The sequence below is a fragment of the Mus caroli genome, chromosome 12 (genome assembly GCF_900094665.2).
Source record: "Mus caroli chromosome 12, CAROLI_EIJ_v1.1, whole genome shotgun sequence".
Lineage (NCBI taxonomy): Eukaryota > Metazoa > Chordata > Mammalia > Rodentia > Muridae > Mus > Mus caroli.
Genome location: NC_034581.1, coordinates 24,949,906 through 24,960,738, shown reverse-complemented (window position 1 = coordinate 24,960,738; position 10,833 = coordinate 24,949,906). Strand labels below are relative to the sequence as shown.

Below are 10,833 nucleotides of genomic sequence, written 5' to 3'. Positions count from 1 at the left end.
TTTTTTTTTTTTTTTTTTTGAGACTCCCAATTATCCTTTTGGTAAGAGACCAATTTATTTCCTGTATGGTGTTTGATGTTGAGGCAGCTTGTGTCAGTCTTCTGGAGAAATCCTGAATACGTATGTGTTTTCTAAATTGTTTCTCAATATGTCTAATGGAGGGACTCCTTCATTGCCTTGGGCAGTGGAGTGTAGGTTTCCTCTGATTTATAGACAGTTTCCTTCAAATGGACACAGAGGGGTTGTCAATGAATATGCTAAAAATCTCTAAGAGGAAGTTAATATTTAACAGTCGTTTTTTGGGGGGTGGGGACAGGGTTTCTCTGTATAGCCCTGGCTGACCTGGAACTCACTGTGTAGACCAGGCTGGCCTCGAACTCAGCAATTCTGCCTGCCTCTGCCTCCCAATTGCTGGGATTAAAGGCGTGTGCCACCACGCCCGGCTCAACAAACAGTCTTAAAATGCTTATGAATTAAGGGCTGGAGAGATGGCTTCGAAGTTAAGAGCACTGGCTGTTCTTCAAGAGGATCAGGATTCTATTCCCAGTACTTATATGGTGGCTTACAACCACATATAACTCCCATTTCAGGGTGTCCAATGCCCTTGTCTGGCTTTTGTGGGCTCTGGGAACACAGGTGGTGCCTCAACATCAAACATACCTGCAGGTAAAACCACCTGTACTCACATAAGAAATTAAGTTAAAAAGTGCTCAGAAGTTGAGAGAGGAAAGTGGCAAGTTAGTCTAAGCACTGGGACCCTAAATGTCCCTAACTAGTGTAAATAATCTGTGTGCAACGGGAGCCCCAGTGGTCAGTATCTTCATGGTGTATGGTCCTTCATTCTTTTCTTTCTCCTTTTGGACCTGTGCGTGGGTTGGCTTGGGTGAGGTTCTTTTGTACTGGGGTGACCTTTATTCAGGTTCTCGTTCATTTTCAGCTGACTCTGTGTATCTGCTTTTGACTGGTCCTTTTGGTCATTTGATGGTTACTGTGTGCCAACCAAACACTGAAGTCAACACTCTGTCACTGCTGAAAGACTAGAGTTCACTCCTGCTGTGTTCTTTGCTTGAATTTTCTAGCAGTAAGTTTCATAGAAACGGCATTTATAGCACAATAAATTGTCATGTGTTTCTAATGAGGACTCTGGCATGTTTTTTGTTACTTGGAGAAAGGACCCTATGATAGGACTGGGGTTTAGATTAGGATCATCAAGATCCCGGAGCCAGGCCTTCCAACTCCTTTACAATTTCTCTCCTAATGGGAAGCACTTCCTTAAGTGATCCCTGAGACTGTGTCTCTACTGATAGAGGGCTTTGCACACTCCGAGCATCTTAGGATATCAAACTAAAGCCCCTCCCCCCGGCAGCACACAGTGAGGCTAATCTCTGGTTAGAACTTCACATTTCATAGTCTATATTTGCATTAAATTCACATGTATTGTGTGCCTGGATTTTGGACACCATCCTCAGATTTGTTTGCAACCTTGGTGTCTGCACCATCCACACGTTATTGGCTCCATGGCTCTGCATCTGTCTGCAGAGGTCAGGATGGAGGATCCTGGGCAGTTCTTTTCTCCCAGTGAGCAGTTATGGACAGCCATATGCTGAGGTTCTGAGGGGGAGGGAAAAGATGGCTGCAGTGTTTAATTAGTTTATGTGGTTTTTGTAACAAATGAAAACAAACTTAATAACTATCTTATAGTTCTGTAGGTCTGAAGTTTGACATGGTCTCATGGGCTAACAACCTGTATTTCTGTCCCAGAAAAATCTATTTTCATGCCTTTTCCAGTTCCCAGGGGCACCCATATTTTTGGTTTGTAGATCCTTCCTCCTTTTTCAAAGCCAGTCACCATTCTCTAGTGCTTCCTTTGTGGTCACCCCACCCCCTGATTCTTCTCTTCTATCTCAAGGGACCATAGACTTGTGCTGAGCCCACGTGGATATTCTGGGGCAATGTTCCCTGTCTATCACCGCCTCCATCCCCTCTGCAGCCCTAATGTGCCTTTACCACACAAGCTACCATGCCCATAGGTTCTGGGGCTAGAATGTGGATAGCTTTCAGGTACCATGATTCTCAGTTCCAGTCCCACCAAGTCCTGTGTGAATTAAGCAGAGTCTTGTGAATGCACATGTACATATGGATGCTCAAGTGTGTGGAGAGTACAGGCCAATGTCAGGTGTCTTTATAAGTCATTCTCCATCTATCATGTATGACTGTTGTATGTATGTGGGCACATCTGTGTCACAGGGTGTGCAGAGGTCAGGGACAGCTTGCAGGAGTCAGTTCTTTCTTTCCACCAACTAGGTCCTGAGGATTGAACTCAGATCTTCAAATTTGGTGGTGAGCATCTTAATCTGTCAAGCCACCTTACCAGATCTTCTCTTCTCCCCCTGAATCTGGAACTCATTGATTTAGCTAGACTGACTGATCAGAGTTCCAGGCATCTTCCTGCCTCTGACTTCTCAGTGAAGGATTAACAGATGCATGTTGACATTGCTGGCTTATGTCGGTGCTGAGACTCTGAACTCTGGCACATATGCTTGTGAGGCTACGATGTGGTTGGAATCCTGAAGTATGCATAGCCTTTCTAGACTGCCACCTTCCACTTGGTAATCAGTCTCCTTAAAATTCCCTTCTGGCAAATGTGAACAGAGGACTTACTACAGCCATCTTTTACACTACCTAGTGCTGGTGTCTGTTGGTGTATCTCTGTGGCTGAAATGTGGAAAGCTGCCAGAAAGTCACTTGCTCAAACTTCTTGTACTAAGTATGGGAAACTGAGGCTGCCATCACTCTTAGCTCTCTGTGTTTTTTTACCCATCATAAAATTGAGAAATTAATGATAAATCTTTAAGGTTCCAGGCTTGGTTATGTGTTGAGTCTATTACATGAGTGAGTAGTTGGAAGAGAGAGAGGGTGTTGGAGACACCTAGAGCAGTAAGTAATATGGGCCGAGTGGAGGGCCATAGCATAGGACAGGAAGAATACCAGTGAGGAAGGGGCTGGGAGGGGGTGGAGCTGGCTGGACATGTTGAGTGGTGGGAAAGTGACTGGGAGGGGGGACTGGCTGCTCATACTGGGTGGTACACTATGACAACAGTGACAGTCACACTTGGAGTGGCAGCTGTCTTGGCAGTTATTGGTTCTTTGAGTTTGGGTTTGCATCAATTCAGGTGGATGACTTTCTGAAAGCCACATGAACCAGAGACATTTTCTTCTCAGGAATCCATGTGTTTCTCCCCCAAGGCAGAGGAAGTACTTCTCCGTGTGCTGTCAGTATACCATGGAGGGTGGAGGCTAGTCACTCCAGGTCTGTGGCATTGTGTAGGAGCATTCACTGTCTGGAGAAATGAAGAGTTTGACTTTGCTTTTGCTGAACATTTCCCATCAGGACAACCGGATCCTGCATCATGGCTCTCTCTCCCTCCCCCAACCCCCCACTGTTGTTCTATTGACAGAGGATTTAAGGTAGCTGAGTGTCAGGAGGGACCTTGTGTGGAGAGAGCAGCTCTGCAGGACTGGAGGACTTTGTCAAGAAGGCTGATGCTATTGTGCCCACCAGCCCCTGCCTTTCCCTGCTTCTCACTTCTCTTTAAGCCTAATAATTTCTGAACACATGTTGAGTATTCCTTAACCCAAAATCCAAAGTGCTTCTGAAAGTTTTTGAACCCCTACCTGAAGCCATGTCTGACCTCTCATAGTGATAGTCAAGACTCCCGTGCACTATAGCTGTGTGAGATGGCCCTCAATAAATGGATTTTGTATTTAGACAATCAGGGGTGGTTGCCCGAGAGCCACAAGATGAACTTGTCACTACAGAGCTAGCTTTTACAGATTGGGAATACTTTCTTGACACTGACAGAGATTTACTGAGTCCAAAATACTTTCTGACTTAACTGTGATTCCTGAAGGACTTGGGAAATGCCTTTGCTGAAATATTTAAGGGCCAGTCTGGGTACAGAGAATCAATTACCTAGGTAACAGCTCCAACAGCTAAAAATGAAATGCTAACTTTGGGCGTCTCTCTTTTCATACACTAGTCACATCTTAAATCAAAGAGTGGATTTATTTTCACAAATTGAGAGCTAACATCTTGAATCATGAGCTGCTGCACCTTTGATGTTTTAGTGTCGCAAAGCTAAATGCACAGAGGATCAAGTTTTGTTGTTTTTGAGGCACGGTCTCACCTGTCCCACGCTGGCCTTAAACTTGACCCAGAGCTGAAAGTGACTTTGAACTCTGCTCCTCCAGCCTCCACCTCTCCAGGGCTGGGATTACAGATATGCACCATCACACCTGGTTCATGTGAAGCTTCGGATCTAGTCCTTGGTGTATGCTGAGCAAGCACTCTACAGATTAAGCCACCCCTCAACACAGAGCTTACAGCTAGGAGTACAGCATCTGGACTTCTCTGTGGATGAAGGTGTACTGGCTAGTTTTGTGTCAACTTGACACAGCTGGAGTTATCACAGAAAAAGGAGCTTCAGTTGAGGAAATGCCTCCATGAGATCCAACTGTAAGGCATTTTCTCAATTAGTGATCAAGGGGGAAAGGCCCCTTGTGGGTGGGACCATCTCTGGGCTGGTAATCTTGGTTCTATAAGAGAGCAGGCTGAGCAAGCCAGGGGAAGCAAGCCAGTAAGAATATCCCTCCATGGCTTCTGCATCAGCTCCTGCTTCCTGACCTGCTTGAGTTCCAGTCCTGACTTCCTTTGGTGCTGAACAGCAGTATGGAAGTGTAAGCCAAATAAACCCTTTCCTCCCCAACTGCTTCTTGGTCATGATGTTTGTGCAGGAATAGAAACCCTGACTATGACAGAGGGCTATGCTCACCTCCTGCCAGCTGACTCATAGTGGCCTTTGAAACCTCATGGCTCTAATGAAAACTAGCCTTCTCTTCAGACTTGTAGTTCTTGATTTCCCATCTCTGCTTCCATTCTCAGATCTCCTAGCTGCTGCTATGGGCACTACAATCTCAGCAGCCAGTCCCTTCATGGGCTCTCATAGTTCCTGCCTTCGGTGACAAAAAGCTCTGAAGCTGAGCAGGCCCATGACGTTCAGGTCTTCAGAACAGCCTGGGTCTAATTCTTAGTTCTTCAGAACTGGAGCGTTTATTAACAAAAGTGTTTCTGTGCTAGTTGTGCTGACACTGGTGTGGAAACACTGGAATACAGCACATATTTTAGCTGGGAGGTGGGGCAAGAGTCTCTTGCAAACTTCACGGTATATTTGAAATTAAAGCAGGCTTGTTGGTTGGACTTCAGAGAAGTAGTATTGGATTCATGTCATACCTGTGTGGGTGAGTGTGTTTTCCTGGGAGAGCTGGTGTCAGTTTCGTGAGGCTCCTTTTAGTGTTCTTCATATTAGAGAAACTATTCTTTTATTGTTATCTGTGATCCAGGATTCCCAGGTTAGCCACAAAGGAGCTTTATGTGTTCTGGTCAAAGTCCTGCTAGAGAGGGTCTGTTTCCTGTGTAGAAAACTACAACACAGGAATCACTACCACCAGTCACTGGGAGCACTATGAAGCTGGAGGAGGGAGCACTATGAAGCTGAAGGAGAGAGCAAAGCCAGTAAATTCAAGCAAAATATGCTTTTCTCTTTGAGAAAGAAAGCGGGCAGATCAACATCCAATAATTATCCAAAGAATGATGTCAACATCTATTTCTACATAATAGAAGGATGGTTATATTTTCAATAGGGTCATTTTTAAAGATTTATTTATATGAGTACACTATAGCTGTCTTCAGATACACACCAGAAGAATGCATCAGATCCCATTACAGATGGTTGTGAGTCACCATGTGGTTGCTGGGAATTGAACTCAGGATCTCTGGAAGAGCAGTTGGTGTTCTTAACTCCTGAATCATCTCTCCAGCCCCAATAGGGTCATTTTTTATTAGTCTAAAATTCTCTCCAAGCTATCCAAAAGGTTGCGTTCCACTGGTTCTCTTGGCCATAGGTGTCCCACTGACAGCTCATGTTGAATCCTCTGCTCAGTTCACTAACGTCCATGTTCCTTTTCACTTTAGCATCTCTCAAGAACTTCGGCAAGAATAAAGAGGTGGTTCCAACGCCTGGTAAGAGAATACACTATGATTGATCATTTGCAGGACTCTTGCACATGATCTAAGGAGTGCGCAGAGGAGCATTTGGGGTCACTCTGTCCATCTGAGTGACTGTGGTGAGATCACTTTATTGCCAGCCATATCTGGGTTTTTCTGCCTCCTGTGTGAGATCAGCTTTGGATGCACTGGGCTCCCCTAGCTGTGAGTTCAGTTTGCTAAGCTGTGCTCTGAATGGTGATCACTAGGTCATTTGACAAGGGAATTCTTTGACTTAACATATGCTAGCACTATATTCTAGTCAGTGCAGTTTAGGTCATCTTCTTATTGCTTTATGCAATTATTTTGAAAGTTCACTGCATTTATCCTGATACTATATTAAAGAAAAGATTAGAGAAAATCTTCCAAGACTGGTGATAAGTGGGCCACCTCAGATAAGCATGTGCCCCCGGTGTACTGCAGGTGATAGCCTTAGCCACAGTTAGAAGCTGATTAGATGACAGGCCGAATTATGAAAGGAAGCTGTATAGACCACAGGCAGTTCTGAGAACAACTCCTTGATCTCACTTATGGTTGAATTTGAAAGACAAGGTGAATGCCAGGACTTTGAAAATGGATTTCTATATATCTTCACATAGCAGGCATTTTTTGCCAAACTGTTATTTTGTATCTTCCTTTTGTCATATTAATATTTTATCCATATAGACACATTTTTATAACTTTATTGTATTTTCAGTTTTGCTCATTCTGATGTCACATGTCTTCAAAAAGAGTTTATGTGGATGGGATGAGGGAATTTCTGGGTTCAATCATGATTTATGATTAATTTATCGAATATGCTGAGTTTCTTCCACATGTCGCTTGGGTGCTTGAGAAAAATGATGAGTAGGATACAACTCCTGCCTCAGTTGCTCATGCCTGGGGTCTGCCACAACCCCTATGTGGAGTCTTAACTGCATTCACTAGGGAGCAGTGAGGAGCCAGAGGCCAGGAACAATTACCCTAGGCTCTGACTTTACCTGGATTATACATGGCATATGTCAGTCTTTAGGTTTTCTTCCATACCTCTGGTTCATACATTTATTTTCAGTAAGCTTTTATAACTATGTATGTATGTATGTATGTATGTATGTATGTATGTATGTATATATGTATGCATTTCACTATTAAGCTTTTATAACAATGGGTACTATATCATGTAAGCATTTATTTATGTTCACTATTTAAGCTTTTATAACAATGGAAATTGCATGATATAAGCATTGATTTTTTTTTAATTTTCTCAGCAAGCTTTCAGCTATTTATCATGATATTCCTATAGTTCCTGTAGGCATGAAATTTTCTATTTTACAAGAGAGAATTCACTGAAACCAAGAGAAGGAAGTGGGGATTGTCCAAGGTTATTTTGAACGCAAGACTCCAATGTCATTATTAACACAAAGCCCAGTATAAGCTGCTCATTGTGGATTGGGTGTGTGCTGACTGAGGAGGGAATATGTGTGAGAACAACACAATTCCGCTGTTCTGAGTGAGCTCATATGTGTCAAGGTGTAACTGGGGTAGAGAAAGTTGCCAATGATAAGTGGGAAGGTAGAAAAATTTAGCAGATACCTGGAGACAGACCATATTTAGAATGATGGACTGCCAGAGACTGGGAAGAAGGATGCTAAGATACAAGATCTGTATAAAGGACAATTGTTAATGGTCAGCAGGAATTTGCCTGTCAGACACTATGGAGAAGGGACTGTGGGCAGAGGGATTTGGAGTATTAAGGATCGTGGCAAAGCTACAGTGAATTTTTCGAGGTTTGGCTCATTGGGTGTGCATGGAGTCAAAGGCTGGTGTGTGAGGAAGGAAAGGAACATAACATGGTAAAGCAGGGCTTGACTCTTTTGCCCTTTGTGTTAGTGATGGAGGAAGACTGAATTGCAGTAAGAAATATCAACCCCAAGTCTCAATGACTTTGCATGGCAGAGCTTTCTTTAATGAGCACAGAAATCCCACTGTGGGGTGGAATCTCTACTGAGCTTCTCTCTTCCCTTCAGGACCTAGGTGTCCCTGGTGCTGTGAGGTTGCCCGTCAGCACCTGGCCTCTGAATTTGATGCCAAAGAGAAAGTCAGAGACAGGAATAAGTTGCATTAAAAACTTAACCCTCTCAGTACAGAAGGGACAAGATGTGACTCACATTCCTTTGGTTGAAAGTACTCATTGACCTACTAAGATGCAGGTGGCTGGGGATGCAGATCTGGTAGTCAGGTGATCATGGGTGCCAGGCCCTTATTTGCTATAACATCATTTGTCTTGTAGATAATGCTAAACCAGAGAGATAGTTGACTAAATTTATGTATTATTTAGTAGCAAAGGGAACACAGGAGTATTTGGGTATAACCCTAGTATTCTATCAGATGAGGTGACCTAGGCCAAGACAGTGGGGGCATACAGGTACCAACAGGTATCTGGGAATAGACCAAATGGTCTAGATTTGGCACAGTGGAAATAGAAGGTTAGAATGAAACTAACTTTCTGCTTTGGGATTTGGCTGTTGCAGCTGAAGATGAGAGGGAGAATAGACCTTGATAAGAAGGTCATAGGTCAACATAGCACATTTTATGCATGTCACACGGGCTACCTGGTATCCTCCAGGTTCTTTGAAGCTCTGCTAGGAAGAGGCATTTTTGTGTTACTTTCAGAGGATGATGGTCTTGATTTTTTCAGATCAATAATGGTTAGTTTTTGTCTGGTGTATGTGGTTTTTCACAAGGAGCTGGTGAACATAGGTCTTTTCTATGTACTTTATAGGCTGTCTTGTTTGTGTTGAGCACAGGCTCCAGACTCTCTTATGTTTTCATTTCTTTCCTTTTCATTGAATAAAAGTGCCTTCCCTGTCTCAGCGACTCATAGAAAAAGTAAGGAAACTTAACCATTAATTTTCAATGAAAACAAACTATATGTGTATAGTTACTGTCCGGTGACATTCCCTTCATCCCCTTCTCTTAGGCATCTCTTCTATTCTTCTAATACTTGCTTGAGATAGTGTTTATACATGAGAGCAAACATGATGATATAATCAAAAGAGCATTTCAAGTTTAATATTCCATGCAAAAATTTTCACTGTCATTACTAAATCCTTAATATTATGATAGCAACATTTGTTTCTCTGTGATTAGATGACAATTTATTGGTGATTTTGTCTTATTTTGTTTACTGGAAAAAAGAAAAAAAACAACATGACATTTTAGAAGAAAAATCCACACCTGTACTGATAGAAACCCAAGTAGAAGCAGAAGTTCAAAGAGAGCCATCAATAGGACAAGAATCACTAGAAGAGTCATCATTAACTCAAGACCAAAGACATGAGCAACAAGAATCCCTTGTAAAGTCACCTTTGGGAGCACCATCCCCAGAACAAAGACCCGAGAAAAAGGAATCCCCTACGCAATCATCCTTGGGTCCAATACCTCCAAAGCATCAACTTGAACAGCAAAAGATACCTGTACAGTTGTCCTTGGGACCACCATCTCCAGAGCAACAACCTGAACAACAAGAGGTACATATACAGTCATTCCTGGGACTACCATTCCTAGAGCAGAAATTTGAACAACAAATGGTACCTGTACAGTTGTCCTTGGGACCACCGTCCCCAGAGCAACAACTTGAACAACATGAGGTTTCTGTAAAGTCATCCTTGGAACCACCATACCCAGAGAAACAACTTGAACAAGAATCTCCTGGACAGTTATTCTTGGGACCATCATCCCCAGAGCAGCAACTCGAACGGCAAGAGATACCTGTATACTCATCTTTCAAACCACCATCTCCAGAACAACAATTTGAATGAGAGTCCTCTAAAGAGTCATCCTTGGGACAGTTCTTAGAACAACCACCTAAGCAATGAGAATCTCTTAAATAGTCATCTTTGGGACCACCATTCCAAGAATATCTACCCAAGCAACTAGATCCCAATGACAGTTATCCTTGAGATAACAATTTCAGAAACAGGTGACTCTGGGACAGCACATGAAACAAATACTATGATGACAAAACATCAGCCATGTTGTGAAGAGAAACAAGTCAGGAACTGGACAGGACCATAGTCAAATGAAAATAAAATTAGGCAATTTATTTTCATATTATGCTGACGTATGCTAGTAGGGTATTACAATTGTCAACCTCATATTTTGATGGCCGGACTTTTAAAGTTTAAAAGATGAGTAAGATTAAATTCATCTGGAATCCCTTTCTCTGTTTCATGATTAGAAAGGTGGGGAGAGGGGACTGTATGTGTCTAGACTTAGTGTATCTAGCTGTCTGGAGCAGGCTTTCCCTTTCAACATCAGCCCACACCTCATGTCTCAGTAGTATTCACTAGATTGAGTCTAGATCACATAATACACAGCTATCCATAGTTAATTCTCCCCACTTAAAGCATATTCCAGCACATACACACATATATTTATATATAAAAATACAAGTGTATTACATATACACATGTGCCTTGTACATGTCAGGAGTAGACAGTTGAATGTGGTGCTCAGAATGGACTCTCAAGTCAGATTGTTCTGATTTGGCTTCTGCACTTGCTATGTTTGGACTAGCTAGTGCCCCACTCCATCCCGAACTGAGGACCTGACTTGTAGGTTGTTGGAATAATGACTTATCAGAAAATACTTCACTCCAGACACATGGAAGACATTGTCTTAGTCAGGGTTTCTATTCCTAAACAAACATCACGACCAAGAAGCAAGTTGGGGAGGAAAGGGTTTATTTG

At 42.8% G+C, this 10,833-nt stretch overlaps 1 protein-coding gene across 4 annotated transcripts in view; it reads left to right on the top strand.

Moving 5' to 3' along the window:
• The window catches only part of Dcdc2c (doublecortin domain containing 2C), an 87,429-nt gene that overhangs the window by 68,028 nt on the left and 8,568 nt on the right, over positions 1-10,833 (top strand). For 2 of the 4 annotated variants that reach the window (XM_021179294.1, XM_021179292.1), the window contains one exon: positions 6,032-6,079. In XM_021179294.1, the coding sequence (XP_021034953.1) occupies positions 6,032-6,079 (48 nt within the window). Of the gene's footprint in view, positions 1-6,031; positions 6,080-9,280; positions 10,250-10,833 lie in introns of those variants that run through there. The other 2 variants (XM_021179291.1, XM_021179293.1) reach the window with 2 other exon arrangements.